At 36.0% G+C, this 20,981-nt stretch overlaps 1 protein-coding gene and 1 long non-coding RNA gene across 2 annotated transcripts; both read left to right on the top strand.

The window, feature by feature from the left end:
• Positions 1 to 5,844: 5,844 nt before the first annotated feature.
• Positions 5,845 to 10,306, top strand: LOC129351019 (snaclec mucrocetin subunit beta-like). Its single transcript, XM_055019783.1, has 6 exons — positions 5,845 to 5,943; positions 7,637 to 7,732; positions 7,853 to 8,005; positions 8,789 to 8,943; positions 9,020 to 9,117; positions 9,182 to 10,306. The coding sequence occupies exons 1-6, from the start codon at positions 5,886 to 5,888 to the stop codon at positions 9,342 to 9,344; spliced, it is 723 nt and encodes a 240-aa protein (XP_054875758.1). The 5' UTR covers positions 5,845 to 5,885; the 3' UTR covers positions 9,345 to 10,306.
• A 1,017-nt stretch (positions 10,307 to 11,323) lies between these two features.
• On the top strand, positions 11,324 to 13,617 carry LOC129351040 (uncharacterized). The gene is made up of 3 exons (XR_008604682.1): positions 11,324 to 11,431; positions 12,593 to 12,673; positions 13,404 to 13,617. It is a non-coding gene; the product is annotated as an uncharacterized LOC129351040 (long non-coding RNA).
• Positions 13,618 to 20,981: the final 7,364 nt, after the last annotated feature.

Genomic DNA, 20,981 nt, shown 5'->3' with positions numbered 1-20,981 from the left:
TGTGTGTGTGCGTGTGCGTGCGTGTGTGTGTGTGTGTGTGTGTGTGTGTGTGTGTGTGTGTGTGCGTGGGTGTTTGTGTGCGTGTGTGTGTGTGTGTGCGTGTGCATGCGTGTGCGTGTGTGTGTGTGTGTGTGTGTGTGTGCGTGTGTGTGTGTGTGTGACTGTTGGGCTCCTCTGGACTTGAGTACAAACCTTTAAACATTTTACTTTCTACTTCATGAAACACAAAACCAGAGCAGCGTTTTAGTGGTTGGAGGATTTATCTTTTGTTTTTGGTGAGTCATTTCTCTCACTCGGCTCTCAGGTTTGTTGTGGTTGTATTTACCCAGAATGCCCTACACTGTTGCCATTTTCTGCTCTTGAGAGGTCTCTGGTCCGGTTGGTGTTGTCATGGAAAAAAATCTATTTACAAGCACCGTTCAGGTAAAATAACTCAATCAGGTTTATTCATGTATTGAACAACCCAGAGAGCTCATAAAACGATCAATAATCAAACAAGTCTGGATGAAAAGCTCTGCCAGGCAGAGACTTATGCAAAGATGAAGGATCCAAAGCGCGGGAAATGGTCTGGTTCCCATGCAGCTGTGGGAAAGAACTTCCAACCTTGTATATGCAACCCAAATAGTTTCATCTTAGTGGGACCATAAAGAACTTCGATAAAACGTGTAACAATACGACTAGCAGATGAGACCTTATTGGGTTTATTTCACCATGGTGATCAGATATGCATTTGAACCTCAGCTCAGTTCACTTCAACCAAACTAAACTTGCTCACAATCCCCGGTTTGAAGGTAGACCAGAGTTCAGAACCGGACTTTCTATGCAAACGGACTGGAGTTTTATCCAAGTGGACTATATGAGCCCTTAGGCTGGTAGACGAGACGGTTCTGCCTACCAGGCCACAGAGGGACGGATGCTCTGGGCCTCGCTGCTCAAGCTAAAATCACACCTATCAAAAATAAAAGGTGTGAAAACCGCTGAGGTCGAAGTGAGAAACTGCTCGAATGTGTGTTGCCTTTAGCTTTCATTGCTGAGCTGAGAGTATCAGGATCCAGCGTAACAACAGACCTGTCAGTATTAAAACATATTTATCTGCAGACCTTTGAGACTTAAAGATGGCTAAAAACTCATATGGAGAGATTTATGAAAATGTTCCAAGAATTTCAAATGGTGAGTTTCTCATCTGTGATGTTTGTGGTAAAATACAAAAATATAAATGTGCATTTTGTTTGTGTGGTTTTTGGTGAAAGACTGGATGAAAAGCAGATTGTTATAAATGTTTTGTAACATATTTAGATTTCTTATTGAACCTATTTTTGGGTAATTAAAAGTTAGTGGTAAACTTGGTCAAAAAATATTCTCCACTGAACTTCCATTTTCCTCTTTTCTTAAATCTGTGTTGTTTTACGGTAAAAATAATGAAATTCTACACCTAAAACAACTAGATTTACTGTTTTCTTTAGCCTTTTCTTTCTTTTAAAAAGCAAGAAACCATTCTGTCAGTGCAAAATTCTGATAATTGAATTTTTCTGTGTCTTGCAGAGAGAAAAGAGGAAACATCAATAACTTGTTCCAGGAGTCTGTTGGGTTTGTGGATAATTAGCTTCCTTTTGGTGGGAAGCGTCGTGGTCAACATCTGGAGTAAGTCTCCATTATTTATCCCATTTTAATCTACTAAACTGTCGTTAAGTCAAAGGGATTATTATGAAGCTACAGCTGTCACTTTACAAGTACAAACCTGTGTAATTACTTGTGTGTATGTCTGTATTTTTACTAATTTTATTTAGATGTTTGGTGACACGCAGCAGAAAAGTTGTCCATGAGTGGAAGGAAAATAATTTATGGTTTTCAAACTGATTTATACACAAAACTGAAATAGAACTGCAAGCAGTCATGCTGGGTTCTTCGCCCGCTCCCACCCTGCGCCGGCTGAGTCGGACATTTTTTAGGGTGCTTTTTCGTCACTAAAGATTTTAAATGCAGAACAACATTAAAAGAAGCGAAGTGTCGCACCCAGTGTGAACCAGTGCCCTTCGCTGCTAAACGTTGCTGCATCACTTCAGGCTGGTGCTGAATCTGAAGAGGATTTAGAGCAAAACTATGTGAAACTGAAATGAGACAACGGAAAAATACTTAGTATGCAAATCATACTATGGCTGAAATAAATGTGGATTTAATACATCATGGAGGAAAATCTCTGCCACATAATGATAATAAAAAAATGACATCACTTTAACTTATCTACACCAACTTAAAACCATGAAATTCACCCAAACTGTATAACTGGCAGCACAGATATGATGTTGAATTAGTTCATTTCAACTTTGATTTCCATCAAAATCAGAGCAGCCTAAATATGCAGCTATGTGACGAATAAAAGCATGTCAAAAATATCCAATGGAAAGACATAATAATAAGAAGAAGAATGGAAAATGAGAAGGATTCGCTGCTTCGCTGGCAACATGGACAAAAGGTTCAGGACTTGTGTTAGCATTTAACATTTAGCATCTGCAGCTATTTGACGAATCCTCTGATGTCCAAACTGCACATCTCTGGCAATTTACTTCACTTAACTTAGTAGTTTTCTAATGCACAGTTTCATTTGGATTAAAACAAACAAACTGCCTGCGTTGCAACACTAAATTCACTTAATTCTCCTGCGTCACTTGCAGTGTGTCTTCAGATGTACAAACAGAAAGCAACTTTCCAGGAGCAGGAGATGAAGATGGAAAAGCTACAAAATGACAGTGAAGTGCTGACTCATCAGATGTACAAACAGAAAGCAACTTTCCAGGAGCAGGAGATGAAGATGCAAAAATTACAAAATGACAATGAAGTGCTGATTCATGAGAATCATGACCTGAACTTATGGCTGAACTTTTTTCTGACAGTCAAAGATGCTAAAGTCTCAAAATACTGCAATGGCAAAAGTGAGTTGGTATCATGTGACCTTCCTGAAAACACGACTGACTCCTAATTGATGCTGAAAGTCGCTCTGTTTCTCCCCGTTTGTTTCACGCTGGCAGAGTGTCGGCCGTGTCAGGAAGGATGGGTTGAGTTTCAGAAAAAGTGCTATCTGTTTACTGAAGAGCAACCCTGGAAAAGCTGGGAGCAAAGCGATGAGCACTGCAAAAGCACATCCGCAAATCTGGTCGTTATTGATCACCTGGCAGAACAGGTGAGCTCTAGGACTGCTGCGTCTTTGAAAGTTACTTTTTTAACTTTTAAAATATAATTGTAATGATTTTAAACTAAATGATTTTCAGGAGTTTCTCAGTAAACAGATTAAGTTTTACTATGACAAATATCATGGATACTGGTTGGGCTTACGTGAAATTAACCAGAGCTGGGTGTGGACTGACGGACGTAATGACACTCTGGGGTAAGAAATTTTAATTAAAAGTAAAATAAACACAAGAAATAAATAAGATGGAATACCTACTGTTTGTCGTCACCTTCCTAAAATAATCACAGAAATCAATTTTTTGGGGAAAAAGTTGGGATTATTATTTCAGAGAGGCAACAAAATGAATGTTTGAATCAAGATTAAATTCACCTGGTCAGTTTATTTTGAAACAAAATAATTACGACATTGACCAGAAATGGGCAAAGGAGACAAAACCTTTACTCAAGCAAAAGTAAAACAGTATTTGGTAAAAAGTAACTGATTAAATTACCGATCTGTCAGGATGACATGACCAGACAGACTGAAATAAAACATTAACTGGAAATGTTGATATTTTAAGGATAAAATGGATCACATGAAAAAGCACCTTGCTAAAAGATGATATGTAATTAAACTTGATTGATTGATTAATGTGCTGTACATAGAAATCCACAGTAAGTCAGTTTTCTGAAGTATTTTGGAATTTAATTCCTCAGAAAAATCACAAATGTGATGTTTTACTCTTCGTTGCTCCTAATATCAGTTCTGAACATGACCTTGTGATTTTCCTCTATCGTTTCTGTTTAAATTAATTGATTTTAGAACCAGCAGAATTTAACATCCACTGATGTTTTGAAGGTTCTGGATGGGATCAGCTTATGGTACCTCTGGTCCGTTTGCTCTGCTGATCCCAGGAAAAACTCCGACAAAGAGTTGGGACACATCAGACAACGGCTTTCTGAACAAATTCATCTGTGAGCAAGAAGCCCTAGTGAAGCTTGAAACTAGAGCCAGGTGACCTTTGACCTAATGCTGGGGTTTACAGAAACACCTCTCAAACGTCTGCTCCCTAAATGAGCGTTTCTTGATCTCCCGCTGCAACAGCGAACAGTTTGCAGCTCGTTGAGACGCAGCAGTTCATCAGTCTGTGGTTATCGGCGGTGCTGGAGCAACGCGACTCGAGTGAACGATAAAACCACAAGACAAAGGCAAAGAAAAAACATTTTAACTCAGTTTGCGTCTTTTAATTTGTCTTTGTAAAAGGTGTTGCATGATATTGATCTCAATATGTGTTAAGATGCTTGATGGTTTTCACAGCTTTTACTCATTTTAAATAATATTTTTGCTGATATCTGCAGATTAGCATTTTTTAAAAATCTGTTTTTATTCTTGTGTTTGTTGAATCTTTTTGATTGCTTGTCACTTTGCTGATGTAACAAAATTTGAGAAACAATAAAGGAACTTCTATCCTATTTTATTATATTCAAAGTTTTTCACTCATAATCAGACTTTACCGCTTCCAAATATGCTTTTAATTATTTTGTGGACTTGAGTGCATCAATTTAATTTAATGTATTTTGTTGAGAAGGCAGGCTGCAGTGAACATATTACACTGAAAACATTTCTAACGTCACAAACATGAACCATTTGGTCGGTTTGGAAACTGAGAAAAGTTTCCATTCCACTTAAAGAAATCACACCATCATCCTATCTTGGTGTCGGTTTCTAAGAGTTTATGAGGAAGTAATTTATCTATTTCTGAAGTTGGTTCCTCTTACAGATTCAGTACCTCTGCATTTATTTTCTGCTTCTTTCAAAGTTTCACTTTAAAAATGTTTGTAGTTTCTGTAAATATTAAGGAGCAGAAATAAAAAAAACTGATTTTACTACAAACTATTGAATCAAAGTTTTCTAATAATCTGTTTATGTGCAGATCGTAAAAATCTGTACCTGATAAATATTTTGTCATAATATTCGTGGTTTGGTCATTTTTTAAATTTTGGTCAACATCCTATGATAAAAACTGCTGTAAAGTGAAAAACAGAAATAATTACAGTGAGTCTATAAATCAATCAAGATCAACAAAATTAGGCTTTTTTGACAAAAAAATGTTTCAAAAAGAAAAAAAAAACTTTAACACTGCAGGATGTAACTTTTATAAAATATAATATACAGATATATATTTACATATTTGTTGAAAATCACAATGATAGTTTGTTTTGAGACAGATAATCTATGAGAAAAATAAAGTTCCTCTATTTTCCAATATTTTCTTAGCGCTGTCAATCATGCTGACGACACTGCAGCTAGCAGAGTCTGCCACGAATGCTAACGCTAGTTAGCATAGCCACTGATGTCGGCAGGATAATGAAAAGGTTAATGAAAGGTATCAGTCAGGGGATGGATACTAAAACATCTGCGTCTCTGTCATGATGGCCTTCGTCTTCTGCTGAACAATCTCAGAATTTCTCTCCAATCATAAAGTTATTACATGGATTTCTGTTTGCTTAACTTGCTAAATTGTATTTGTAGTTAACCTTCACGTAAACTGCAGGAAGGTCAGATGTTTTTCCACACAATGGACAACCTGTTTGAAAGGTCTGTACAACAGGAAGAGAAAACTTTGCTTTGCATAAAGTATCACTGGGTTTTTTTCCTGGTATCATGATGAGATCGGCTCTTACTTTTCTTTCTGCTGTCAGAGTAAAAACCTTAAATTATGTCGGCAGAAATCAACACGAAGAAAGTTCAGGAAAACGCAAAGACGCCTGGATCAGGTAAGAGACCAGCAAATGTTTCAGCATCTGAACAACTCAGTTTTAAATTAGGAGGAATGATAAAAAAATATATGTATATATTCTGTTGGTGATTAACATTTTATCCCTGGAGAAAAACCTCTAATATCTGATATATTCCTGAAATGTAACCAGCAGGTGATGTATTGTTTGCATTTACTGAAGCTTTTTGAAAGTTTTTTCTTCATTTTTATGACTTCTGGATTAAATTGGATTGAAACTTTGCCTGGTTCAAATAAATTTATTGCTAGCGCTTTTAAAGCTAGCTACAATAATTAGCTGCTTTATTATGGGAATGTGGGAAACCAGCTTTTAAATGTACATTTTGAAGAGGTTTAAATAAAAGTACATAAAACCAAGAGAATAAATAGACATAATCAATAAATCAGCAATTGAAGTTGCTGATTTAGACCAAGACTCAGATGAATGATCAGCAAGATTTAGAAGAACTAAAAGATTTTTAATCTGCAGATCAATAGGAAACCAATGGGAACGACTCAGAGAGGCTTAATAATCGAATTAATTACAGAGACATGAACAGAAAACCAGGGGAAAACTAAACAGCCTCTAGGAAACGCTAGAAAACACAAAATAAAACCTGAAAAACGGGAAGTAAAGCCTGATGACAGATGAACAGATAAAACCTGATGCAGAAAAGCAGCTTATGACGACAAACACAGAAAAACATAAAAGGAAGCGACAAATGATTAAAACCCAAAGAAAAACAACTGCAACCTGGACTTCTAGTAAAAACCAGAGTCAGTCGGATCATTAAAAAGAATAAACTACACTGATAAGGTGGGAATTGGAAGAATAAATGATTAATTTTTTCAGTTTTGTCTAAAATAATGTTGGGTTTAACCGTTATGTGGATTAATGGTCAAATGATCAATAGTCAGAATCCCAAACTTTTTTTTCCAAAAACATGTTTGTGTCCAATGATTGACTCTATTTCTAAATATTACAGTAAATATTTTGTGAAATTATGTGTTTTTTTTACCTTTTACAGAATTTATATCATATAAATTATTTAAAATGTATTTTAATTTTTTTCTGTGCAGAAAATCCTACACAAAAAACACACATTAAATTGCTTTATTTAAAATTTGTTTTACATTTCTCTCTTTTATCTTTTTAAGAAGGTGAATATGTAAATGAACTGTTCATATGTAAATGAACTGTTCATACGTAAATGAACTGTTCAATTCAATTATAAAAGCTGATTGTGCTTATTAAACCAAGCAGATGAAGTTTCAAACAGAAGAAAAATTTCTAATATTTTAATTTCACTTTAAATGGGTCAATTTAACCAACAACGTAATTGAAGGATTAAGATGACAATTACATATTTTTAAAAACCTCAGAAACCAAACAGGCTCATGCTTCTGTCTTCAAATACTTTTTCTGGTTTAAACATCAGCCAGAAAAATCTGAAAAAATATGATTTATGGATTGAAAGATAAATATTTACAATTTCTTAGCATCATAAATCAGTATTGGGGACATAAATCCTGAACTGTTGTCATATTCAGATGATAAGAGTTTAAACTCTAATGCTCTGTGAAATAAATAGATTTATTAAATTGCTGCTTTTGAAACTTTTCTGCTGTAATACGGAGCCAGTGGTTGTAAAAGCAGTAATATTTATTATATCTGGTTTAATTCCCACCAACAGACAGGAAAACAGAAGTTTGTTCTCGCTTCTGTCTGCTGCTGGTGTTGGGTATAACCTTCGTCCTGCTGGCGGCGAGCATCAGCATCGTCACCTGGAGTGAGTCTCAGATTCATCATCGTTTATTATCCCTTTTTAGCTTCAGTGCCCCTCTGCAACATGCTGCAGTAACCAGAGGTTAAAGGTCACATAATGACAGCGTGTTTCTGTCGTTTGAAGGCTGTTTAGAAATAAAGAAACAGAAAGCGAGAGTCAGCAGGCTGGAGCTGGCGTCTGAGCGGACATGCAGAGAGAAGGAAAAGCTCAACCAGAAGCTCAGATTCATCCTCACAGCCACAAACTTCTCCGTGAGAAACTTCTGTCCCGCTGGAGGTGAGAAACTCCATTACATATGATTCGATGATTATTCAAGGTTTGAACGAGGAGGATACTGAAATTTGATGTAAATAGTTGCTGTGGTTCTAAGTGTGAAATGTCTTGCCATATTGACAGTGGATACGGCAAGACAGTTACTTAATAATGAAGTGCAGCAGTCTATGATTGTTTTCTCCGGAACGTAACTCTAAATTATTTGAGGAAAATTTGCTTTTTCACAGATTTATTTTTCTGATTTTCTGATTGAAAAAAAACTGTTTCCTAGCAACCCCGACAGAGTTCTGGTAACCCAGCAACTCCAGCCAAGCCCAACCGTTACCTAGCAACTCAATCTGAGCTCCAGCACGTTTGGTCAGCTGGTTTTCAAATTCAGAAATAGTTTATTGATCCCAAAGGAAAGTAAAATAAAGTAGCTTATTGTAGATGCTGATGGCTGAAGGCAGGGCACTCAGTATCGGCTGCTGTTGACTTTCCACTTGGTTGTGCAGCAGGCCCCACTTCTGCTTTTCGAAGAGGTACTGTTGCGTAATTGCAGCCATTTTCACATGTAGGTTGGCCCAGGAGCAGCTCATTTGGATTTAAAGTGACAGAAGCCTTAAAGAGTTCGGCCTGGGCAGAACTGAGCAGAATTTAATCTCTTCGTCTAGGAGGGATTCTGGGCACAAAATGTTCTGTAGCTCATAAATCTCTCCCTACCTGTTCAAGGAAGCATAATAGGTCACCTTAAGAAGCACAGCATGATAAACTCTGCTGGGGATGCTCTGTGTTAAACTGTGACAGCTGCAGAGTGCCAGCTGTGTCCGGACGGATGGTTCTGGTTCCAGGAAAAGTGTTACTGGATCAGGAACGACACCGAGCTGAACTGGGAAGAAAGTCGTCGGTTCTGTCAGAACAGATCTGCAGATCTGGTTGTAATTAATAATCCACAGCAACAGGTGAGCTGGAACACCAATATTAATATATGAATGATTTAAAGTAACCTGAGCATCTAATGACAGCGTTTCTCCACAGACTTTCATCAGTAACCTGAGCAGCAGCTTCTACTGGCTGGGCCTGCAGCACGTTGACGGCAGCTGGGTCTGGATCGACGGCTGCAAAGACACTTTAGGGTGAGAGTTTATAAAAAACCAACAAATAAAATGATGTTTTATTTGATGGTGTTTCTGTCTACAGGTTTTGGATGAACGATGTCGAGCCGCTGGGTTCGTATGCGGAGGTTTTGGCCTGGAGGAATCTCTCAGACAGCTGGCTGCCGACGACGTCTTCGACCTTCAGCAAGGTCGTCTGTGAGCAGGAAGCCTTCAGCGTTCTTCACCGGGATATTTACACCATCTGAACTAAAACACGTCATAGTTTAAAGTTTCATCATGATATTAAACATCTTGCCTTTCATTGGTGGTTTAAATGACCTCATCTGGTAATTAGAGGAAATAAACTGGATATTGATCCGTTAATGATCATGTATGAATTATATCTGCATTGTTGTTGTTTTAAAAGTATTTTTTTTCTATTTGTCATTACACCTAAAAATATGTAGTCAATATAAATAAGCAGTAAAATGACAGAAGAAAATCAGTTAAAAGAATCTCAGCATGTAAGATTTTTACAGTTTGAAAACAGTAAATTGTACATTAATTTTATGAGTTGTATTCATGTTCATTTTAGGGAAAACATTTTGTTTTCCAGTAAAACATTTACACTGGCACCATTCTACACTCTAAAGTAAACAATGATGATGTCGTCTAACCATGAAAAAAAAGTTTTACCTTTAATTTTACGGTGGATTTGTTTCAACCGCATTTTACTGAACAATTTACTGTTTTTATAGTGTATCGCTAGACGTGCTCATGGTTTTCAGTAAATGATTTACTCTTATTACTTTTAGTGTACAAAAAATATGTGAAGATTATTTGTCCTTTTGAAGATTCTTCATATTTGTGGCTTTCATGAAAATTTAACACAAAACAGAAACGTCTGCATGGAGTGAAGCATGTTAACCTTCTAATATACTGGTGTCTCCAATGTTTTAGTCTTTTCTTTAGTTTTATTTAGACTTTAGTCTTTTGTACTAAAGTCTAGAAAAGACTAAACTAATCTAGTGTGGCAGAGCTGCTTCATCCTGCTGCCACCAGAGGGCGCTATCCTACATGATTTGTTATATTAAAAGTTTGAAAACCAATTTTGTTCATAAACTCAGCCTAAAGTAAAGAAATAAATCAGATTAGACTTTATTCACTGTGTAGTGAATAAAAAAAAGACTAAATTTAGATATTTTTGTATCATTTTATGCCATTTATCTATTAGCATTCAGGCTTTATTTCTTTGATGACAGTTTGCTCACATAAATTAAACTTGTGATTTAAAATACTCTATCCTGTGTCTGTCTTGAACATACTGCAATTATGAAGTTGTTTATTTATAACATTTGTTTGTAATTAAAGTTTTTATTGACGTTCTGAATATTATCACATATGAAGCACAAACAGAAACAGAAAAGCCTGGTGAAAACCTTCAGTAACTGGGAAAAACTGGCTGTGCAGGAAATCCAGGAAGCTTCATCCTGACGTTTCCCACGGAGGCCGTAGTTCTTCTCAGTGAGTCCAAAGCGGCCCAGTCCCGGTTCCCCTTCATGTTGCTGACCCCGGCTTCATAGGAAGCATCAGATTAATCCACTCATTTAGCTTGGGACACTTTGTGTCCTCCACTGTCTTCAGATGGTCCTGCATGCTGTCATCAGACCGTAAAGAAACCATCTGGGTGTTTAGCTTTTCGGATCCGTCTCCCACTGAACCAGTTCTGGAGTCCAATGGATCTCTGAGCCGAGCCAAGATTTTACTCCAAAAGGTGAAACCAGAGAAAAGTCGCAGAAACAGGGCAATATGTTCCCACCTCAGTCTGACATTCCCAACATATAATGTCTGCATTATTTCCATTCTGTTGTCTGTGGATCATTAATTATTTCATGTTTTGACAATAGTTTGCATGTTTGCCAGTGGATTCTTCCCTCAACACAACATCATGTCATGTTTATTTGTTTACTAGCTGATCAAGACAAGGCATGCAAAATCCAAAAACAACAGGACTGGAAAATAGCAAACATGCTAATTTTTTTCCCATTTAATCAGATAAAGACTGAAGATCAAACATTTGATACTAATGTTTGTCCTTCAGCCTTATTTACTTATGGTCTGATGCAAATCATTAGTTCTTGAATAATCAAATCAAAAGTCAGAATAATTCTCCTGAAGTTCCTGTTTTTCAGTGATAAAACCCAGAAACTGTTTCCTGTGAGTTCAGTCTTGGTTCCTGCAGAGGAAGAGGAGACGTTCTTCGCTGCTGGGATCTTCGTCTTGCATCCTCGGCTGCAGTTTCTCATTTTCTCTGAGCGTTTTCAGCCGTCAGTGATGAATATCAACATCCTGGGTAAGAAAGTCCTCAAAAACATTTCAGGTTTTATTATTTTCTGTCAGAAAACAATAAAATATTTATTTCAGTAACCAGATTATCACACACAATATTGTTATGTTACTATTTAGCAGTGAATTTAAATAGACAGAGAGTCTAATGTGTGAAATGAAATAAAAGTGTCTTTAATTAAAACTGAAGTTTGTTGGGCTGCTTGAAAAAAACTCCATTTGGATTTTTAACACCAAAAAGAGAAAAACACCATTTTTTTATCTTTATGTCCTTTTAGCCACATTTAGGACTTTAAACATAAATTAACGTGTTATTAATATTAAGGTAGAAAAACAAACAGATATTTAAAACTTTAAGTAGCATCCTGTCATCAGACTTTCAAAATAAAAGTGTTGGGACGTCAACGTCCTGACTGCTTCTAAAATTATGAATGAATTAAATGTGAGATTTTTGATCTCGAGCATTTTAAAGTAACGTTGGTCCAAAGTATAAATAAACTTTATTCACATCAAATTATTAATGAAATAACATCAATTTAACACAACCTCCCCAAAAGACAGAAAAAGAAACATTTAAAGTATATTTTAAAATTAAAAAAATTATTGCCAGGCTTTTATATTCTGATGAAAAGTTACTTATAATTTAATTTGATCTTATTTCAAGTTTTGCACCAGAAACCAGAAATATTTCAGATTTTATGATTCTGCAGAAACTTTTCAGATTCACATTTAACGTTACTTTAATTCCAGCTCTTTCTTCCTTTTTATGATTTATATTTGATTATTTTCATTTTATATCTAAATATGTATTCAAGTCTAAAAATTCAACAAAATAAAGTTTGGACTGGATTGTAAATAAAATGATGAATTACTTGATTGCAATGGAAAATTATTTAATTTAGAAAATTCTGTTGTTTTGATTTAATTCAATAAATCAATTTATTTTAAAATTTGACACATTTATGTTTATAATATTTACTGAAAACATAAAGTCTCTTATTTATTTGTTTCTTGTATTGTTGTTTGAATGCATTTACTTTGAATGTATTTTATTTGAATGTTTTTTTTAAATAAATATATATTTTCTGTGTTTGAAGATAAAATATTGTGTGTCTAAGCCGTAGCAGCAGCAGTTGAATTATATTTGATCTTGTTTTATTCTTTGCAGGTACCAAAGTCCATGTGGCCTTGGTGGTTTTTGGGCTGTGTGTCCTGGTGCTGTTTGGGTGCGTTGGGGTAATCTCTTGGGGTAAGTCCTATTTGTCCTCTGGACAAAGACTTTGGTCATTTCCTTTATGACTTTAGGGATGACAGCCCAGCTGCTGTATGTCTGCACCATCCATTGTAATGTCCACCAACTTATGGCAGCTCTGGCCTCCCGTACTTTCGGCCGATCTCAGATAAGATCATCAGGATCAATGTGTGGAGATGCTGCATGGTGGCTTCGTGTTATTTGGCTGATGCTGCACTGAGATTTTGTTTCCTTTGCAAACTTTGTGTTCACCTGGCTGACATACTGGATGGCAGGACTTCTCTACTACTGTAAAAATGTTTCCTGTCTTTGTGGGATTAAAGTTAGGTGAACATTTAGATGCAAAAGGAGGAAATATTGAGAAATGAGGCGCCATCATGCAGCGTTGAACACCAAGCATCGATTTATCACTGGAACACACTTCCTGTTTGGTTTTCAGTTTTTATACAAACATGATTTGAACCAAAAGTCCAAGTCAGTTCCTAAATCATTTGTGAATTTCTAAAGATGAGTCATTAATGATTCAAGAAACATGACTGTAGTTCACACTTTGCTTTTTGTCAAACCAAAGTTTAGATGATAATAAAACTCCTTGTTGATGATCAATACATTCAAACATGTTAGATGATGACTGTCAGAAGGTTAAACAAATAACCCAACTTATGAGCAGTTAAGATCCTTGTTCTGATTTTCTTTTTCTGAATAATTTGTTTCCTCGCATTTACAGGCGGTTGGAAAATAAACCAACAGGATGAAAAACACTCAGAAGACACAACATATTTAAAGAGTCTGGCTGATAAGCTGAAGAATGAAAATGAAAATCACAGAATGAAACTGAGAAACTGAGCAACCAAATTCAGAACCTGAATGAAAAATTACAGAATGAAACTGAGAACCTGAACCAGACAATCCAGTTAATGCAGAAATTCAAAACCTTCCTGTTCAATAAGTACTGCAACGGCAAAGGTGAGTCCATAACTCTGAGATGTTTTGTCTCTTTGAGACATTGAGACACGTCTTTAAACATCTGGGATGTTTATGAACAAAGAAAGTGAATGAAAAAAACACTGTAAAACAGAATATAGTCAAAAAACTTCAAATAATATCAGCAAACGGACAGGAAGACGTGAAACATTAACAGATAAAATGTCACTGAAGAGCCTCAATACAAACAGAAACTGTCTTTTAGTTTAAATTAATACATTTTTGTTATTTTCTGTCTCCAGAGTGTCTGCTGTGTCACAAAGGTTGGATCTTCTTCAGTGATTCATGTTACTTTATCAGTAATGTTTCTTTGACCAGGAATGAAAGTCGTCGTTTCTGTCAGTTAAAATCTGCTGATCTGGTTGTTATTAATAATCAGCAGGAACAGGTGAGCTCTGACACCAATCATGTTACAAATTCAAAATGTCAGTGTGGGACAAAACTTTACCTTCTTGATGATTTTCAATGTTGTAATTAACAGGAATTCATTTATAACAACATAAATAACGGATACTACTGGTTGGGGCTGCAAAGAAGTGGGAGCAACTGGGTTTGGATTGACGGTTATGTCGACACACTTGGGTAAGAGATTTCACACAGAAAACAAAGTAAAGAAAAATTAAGTATTACTCATCATTGCATCTGTTACGTATCATTGTGTTAAAATAGCTCAGTTAAAAGAAACTATTTGATTTTACATTTTCTGATGTTTGTGTTTCTCATTTAAAGGTACTGGAGATGGTATGACTATTACTATTACTATAATGGTGCATGTGCAGTGATGTATCGATCAGGGTATCCCACAGCGAGCTGGGGAACGTCATATTCATCTTCAAGCACATACCGCCCCCTCTGTGAGCTGAAAGCCTTCACAGTGTCTCTGAATTAACTCTGTTGCTGTTTTAAATACACATATATATATAAAGATTCATTGTTGATTGTTCTTTACTATAATTCTGTTTGATTCAGTCAATATATTTCATTAATTTACTAAATTTACTAAAACTGCTAATCAAAGTGTCATTAAGGGGCAGAAACCCCAGATGAAGGATTTTAAATAAGTTTATCTGAGAATTAAAACAGATTATATTTGATTCATTGACACATTAAATTAAAATGATTAAAACACGTTTTATAATCCTACAAGTAAATTATAGATTTTATATGTACTTGATTTTAGTTACTGTTAGAAACATTGTTTATGTTTGTGGGTTTTGTCACAAGTGTAATCTTTGATTTATTCTTAAATAACAATATAATCTTTGGCCTGGATTGCAAATCAAAACCAAAAATTAAAAAAATTATGCAAATAAAACCGTTCAGAGATCAATAAACTTTAGATTGATGAATATTTAACACAACGACTGGAAGATATTTTAAATATAAAAATAAAACATAGAAATAATAATAAAACGGACAGTGGCGTCGAAAAACTGTCCCTGAAATAAAGATCCAGTTGAGACGAAAGCAGCAGAATGAAACTTCTGTCATCATGTTTTTGGTAAAAAGAGAGAAAGAAAAGAGAAAAAATAAATCATGCAGTTGGAAATTATTGAGCTCATTTTATTGATTTATTGCATCAGGCCAGTTTGTAATAGTAAAATATTTTGATAATTTTTTATTCTGGTTGTGTCTCTTTGCTGATGTGGCACCAGAATCTCCTCTGTGGGTCAATCAAGGATGTTTTTTCTTCTTTATGTAATCATGTTTTTATTGAATACACTTTATAGAAAACGTTTTTGTGTAAAATATGAGATTTGGATTTAATGGGGTCTTTGACTATTTAGTAAAATGTTTTTGCTTCTTTTCTGTCGTCACATGATTGTAATCAGTTGATAGTTTCTGTTTTGCCTGCTGAGCTTCATGATAATATTGTTTAGTACAAATAAAGTGAGATGCTGATGTCGTGTCTCAGCCTCTTCATTGTCAGCATCACATGTCTGCAGTTGGACCAGTGATGGTTCACACCACCAGTCTGGGTCCAGATCTGCCTCTGAAAACTGGTTTCCTGACTCGGGTCGGGTCGGTTCCCCTCACAGACCAACAGACTCCGCTCTCCTTCTTCTCAGTCACACCTGGTTCTTATCAAACCGAAGTTCAAGTTGCTTTTCTTCTTTTCCTCTCAGATCTTTTAAGCGCTGACACGCTGCAGCTTACATAACCATGTTTATGTGTGACAGTCGTATGCAAACAGACTGAACTGACTGCACCACCCTTTAGGGAGGATCAGTTTGCAGAGAAGAATAAAAAGCTCAACTCTTCAGGCTTTGTCTCTCTTGGTTCCGTCCATCAGCTGAGCTCAGTGGCCCGGCGCCGGACGGTGAACGTAACATCTGATCCACTTGTACGACATGAACAGCTTGTAACATTTGATCATTTTTCAGCATTAAAGCCTGAAACCAAATGTCTTTATTATTCACAGTGATGAATAATATCACTGTAAATAATATTATTTATTATTTACAGCATTAAATAAATAATATTTCAGCATTAAAGCCTGAAACCAAATGTCTTTATTATTTACAGTCAGGGGTTCTGGTCGGGTTCTGGACCTGGTTAACAGACCTGGTGCAGCACAGGTTTCTTTTCAGTGATTAAATTGCTTTGCTCTCAGCATAAGTTTATTATTTTAATGTCTGAACTTGAGTCCATCCTGTCTTAACCCCCCGACAGGATGAGATACAAAATAACAAATATTAGCTCCACTAGAGAACAACAAGATGGAGTCCAGGAGATAATCAGCAGCAGGGATACAAACCGGACCGAGTCCAAATGTTTCCAACTGCAACAAATACATCAGGACACAAAAATGCAAAAATAAATAGAAATAGTTTTTTTTAAAAACATAAATAAAAATGTTTTTATTTTTAAATATTTTTATTAGCCTGACTGCCAGCATCTCTTCTGCAGTGAACATTTCACAGCCAGGTGAAGTGAGCAGCGTTTGCTCATCCAGCTGCAGAGACGCTCAGTGCAGCAGATTCAGCTCATCATGCAGGGCCGGTCCAGGGTCCAATGAGGCCTTGTGCAGAGTTTGATTTAGGGGCCCCTCTTGCTGCTAAGAACATCAGCACCTTTAACATCATTTCACCTTAAACTTAGTAAAATCTGGGAGAAGGCGCCTGGTTTAGTTTGCTGGCCAATCAAATGTAATTGTATTTTTCTAAGATGTTTTTATGAACAGTTAAAACTCAAAGATTAATGAGAGCATCAGATTGTTGCTCTGGCAACAAAACAATCTAACTATGAAGATTGTTCTTAAAATATTAATGTAAATGATCATTTAAAATCTTTTAATTTATCTATAGATGAAACCATTGAATGAAATTTATCAGCCTTAGTTCATTTATGCTTTGGGCCGGTTCTAAATGTCATCAGCATCACTCCGTGTTTTTAGATCCACTAACTGATGAATTAATTTGGATTTAACAAAAGTGCAAATAATTGATTCTTGTAATAATTTAATTGTATTTTTATGTGATGTTTTTAAGACTCTGTAGTTGAGGGTTTAAGTGTTTGCAGTGTTTTCCAGTAACATAATTAGCCAGTAATATTTTACATTTCCTGTCTAATGATCATCTTTTAAACCAAACCCCAGTGGACGCTGTGGGGCCCCGTCCACCGGGCTCAGCAGGTTTTCTGGGCTAAACCCTGTTGATGTTCCTCAGGGTTTGTTTGGAGACAGTTTCTGTTCTCAGATCTGATCAGCTTTTTCCTTCCATCCTGATTTTCATCGTGACATCTGGTACTGATATGCACTTCAGCCCCGGCGCAGCCTGCAGCCATCACCGCCCTGGATGAGAGATAACACTGAAAGGTCGTCCTTTCATCAAAACTTTCCCCAAGAGCAATGCAAAGAATGTCGTGACAAAACCTCCCAGGTTGAGAGATGCAGGTTTGATAACAGACATCGCTGCCAGACGTTTCTTTATTTCCTCTTTCTCACTCGCAGATTCCAGGATAATGAAATGTTTTATTAAACTGAACTAAAATGTCAAGAGACTGGATGAAAAGTAACCAATGGACAAACTGTTTGTTGCTGTACTTAGAATAAAAACAGGAACATTTTTTAAAGAAAGTATCAACCAGATCATGTGACATCTTCAAGCTTTTTGTCTTTTTCTTCTGTTGATTCTGATCTGAAGTTTAAAAATTTACTGAAAAGTTTTCTGATCTGGAGACAGAAACAAACTCCTGAAAAATGATTTAATGATGAAGAACCAATGCGGAAAAAAGTTCTTAAAATGAGGAGAAATTTAGTAAAAATGTCACAAACACAATTTAAGAAAAAGGTATTAGATAAAAAGCTGATATTTATTAACTGGATAAAGAGACACTGATGAATAATTTCTATATTGTTTCATTAAATTCCTGAGGAAAACAGTGAATATGAGGGAAATTATATCCTGATGCAGCCAGAATTATTATTAAATTAAAGATATTAATATTCACCATGTTTATTTTTAGCTTTTAATCCAACTAACCTGCTCAAATAATTTATTATTTTTACTCAGGAACAAAAACAAATGAACTGAACATGAAATAGAACAGAACCGTTTCTGAATCATAACTTGAAGTATTGGATCCTAATGTACCAAGCAAGTCTGCATATCTGCTAAGAAATAATTAAGTTATAATGTAAACAAGTTTTCCACTTCAGCTTGATGAGGTTCTATTATCATTTAATGGTATTATTAAAGATAAACAAACATAACTTTTTGGTTTTGAACATTATGAAGTTCTGATCCGAACAACTCAGACTCAGGAAGCCAAACCAGATGTGATCAGATAAAATGACCCAGGTCACTGCTATGTAACGTGGTTTTGCTTTTTTATGGGTTTGAAATAAAAGTTGAGTTCAGCCCTCATGAAACCTGATTTTTTTTTTTTACACCAGCATCAGAATATTTCAGTTTCAGATGATCTTTCATGTTATTCACAGACAAAATGTCCAGAAAGGATCTTCTTAGATAAGAGACAAAAGTGCAGCAGAAATTTGCATGTGACCCAGGATGCAGAGTTTCATGCAGAGTTTCATGCAGAGTTTCATGCAGAGTTTCATGCAGCGTTTCATGCAGAGTTTCATGCAGAGTTTCATGCAGAGTTTCATGCAGAGTTTCATGCAGAGTTTCATGCAGAGTTTCATGCAGAGTTTCATGCAGCGTTTCATGCAGAGTTTCATGCAGAGTTTCATGCAGAGTTTCATGCAGAGTTTCATGCAGAGTTTGGTGTTCGCTGATGCATGTCACAGAAATCACTCAGCATTTTGTTGATGTTTGGCTTCCTGAATTACTGCCATCTGTTACAAAATCATGTCCAAGTATTTCAGTCACAGGTCTGGTTTTCCTCAGTTCCACTGGATAAAAAGTGTAAATAAATCAGTAAATAAATAATATTCTTCATCATAATGAGAAGAGTCTGTACAGACCTGAGTGGCTTCATTACTCATTATATTATTTCTGTTTTACGCCAATAATCCTATTGTCTAAACTGTTTAATCAACTGAAGAGTAAAACTATTTCCTGCTGACACATCGACAACAGAAGAACATTATTGGCTCTCTATTTACTCTGGACTCTCAAAATAATTTACCCTTTTTAGTGCAATATTTTATGAAGATTCTCATCGCATAATATAACACTGAAAAAGTGTGATTCAACTTTTATATTAAAACAATTAAGTCACAAGTGTTCAAGTTAAGTTTATCCAAGTAAATATATTAAGTTTATAAATCGTCACATTGAACAAAAGGAAATAAATTATGTTTGACAAATCAACTAATTTTTTAAGCTGTAACTCCATTCTTTAATCTAAATGGAGCAAAATACATAATTTTAGTGTCAAAGTGGTAAAGAAGGCACATTGATAGGAAGCGGTATGTGGCCCTCTGGTGGCTGAAGCAGGTACTACAACGGCAGTGAACGATGACATGTTGCATCAACAGGTTGGAGGAGATTTACTTTAACTTAAAGACTCTACGGTTTCTCTGGCATCAAATGCAGATCATTTAATTACATTCATTGGAGTAAATCTTTTCTCTTTGATGAATTTGTGTCATCAAGAAGAAAACAAACTAATTTTTATCTAAAACTGTCAGCACGACTTTAAACCTAATTATAATTAAATCTCTCTGAGGTCAATGCAAAGTCAGTTTGACTTAAAATCATGCTTAGAACGTATTCAACAACAATAAAGGTTAAACTACAACGTGTTCCAAATTTTTATGCAAATTGAATTTAAGTATTATAAAGACTACACTTTCTGTTGAAGTTATAAATGTTATTGTGTGTTCTTTTTTTCCTCCGAAGAGTTTTCAAGACGCTAGTGGCTTGTGTTTTTTACAGTAGGCAGACAGGAAAGAGGTGGGAGGACATGTGGCAAAGGTCACTGGGACTGGGAGTTGAACCAGCGACGTCCGTGTCTAGACTTAGACTTGACTTTATTTATCCCTTGGGAAGACCCTCAGGAAATTATAGTTACCAGCAGCTCACAGGCAAAAATGTGGCACACAGTAAGCATACACAAAGAATTCAAAAAAATACAAATTAAATACAAGGTACACAGTAAATATAATAAGAATATAAATACAAAACAAAGAATATAAATACAATTTATTGTATTTATAGCTTTCGGAGGCCTCCAGGCGTATGGCGCTTACCCCCTGTACCTCCACAGGGGCAATTGTGTGTTTGAATCAGTATAATTAATTTCAGTTTGTCTGGTGGACTCAATTAAAGGAAATCTATTTAACAAGGATGATCCACATTATTAAGCAGGCCACAGGTTTCAAGCAATATGGGAAAGATAAAGGATCTCTGCTGACCAAAATCATCAGATAGTGTCATGCTGTATGACAAGGTCTGAAAACATCAGATTTTTAATGAAAACTGAAGCGTTATCATTGTATGGATAAGGAGAGAAGAGATTTGTGGCTGATTCAGAACAAAGATATGTTTGTACAGATAAAAGCATAATGAGGAAGGTTTCTGTTAGACTAATTCATCGGATTAAGAGAGCAGCTGTTAAAATGTCTTTACAAAGCAGCAAACAGTTATTTGAAGCTGCTGGTGCCTCTGGGTGGAGGATCCTTCAGAAACTTGTGGTGCATGAACCGACTATTAGGCTCCCCTAACCAGAGCTCACAAGCAGAAACGGTCACACTGAGCCCAGCCGTACATGAAGATTCATTTTCAAACAGACTTGCTCACTGATGACTGCTGTGCAGATGGACGCAGTAGTGGATTGGTGGTGGACGGCCACCACATCCCAACACGACTATGACGTCAGCAAGGAGGTGGTGGAGTCATGCTTTGGGCTGAAA

The sequence above is a fragment of the Poeciliopsis prolifica genome, unplaced genomic scaffold, assembly GCF_027474105.1.
Source record: "Poeciliopsis prolifica strain line A6 unplaced genomic scaffold, Auburn_PproV2 SCAFFOLD063, whole genome shotgun sequence".
NCBI lineage: Eukaryota > Metazoa > Chordata > Actinopteri > Cyprinodontiformes > Poeciliidae > Poeciliopsis > Poeciliopsis prolifica.
Note: the sequence above shows the minus strand (reverse complement) of the source record. Positions and strands in the feature narration are given on the sequence as shown.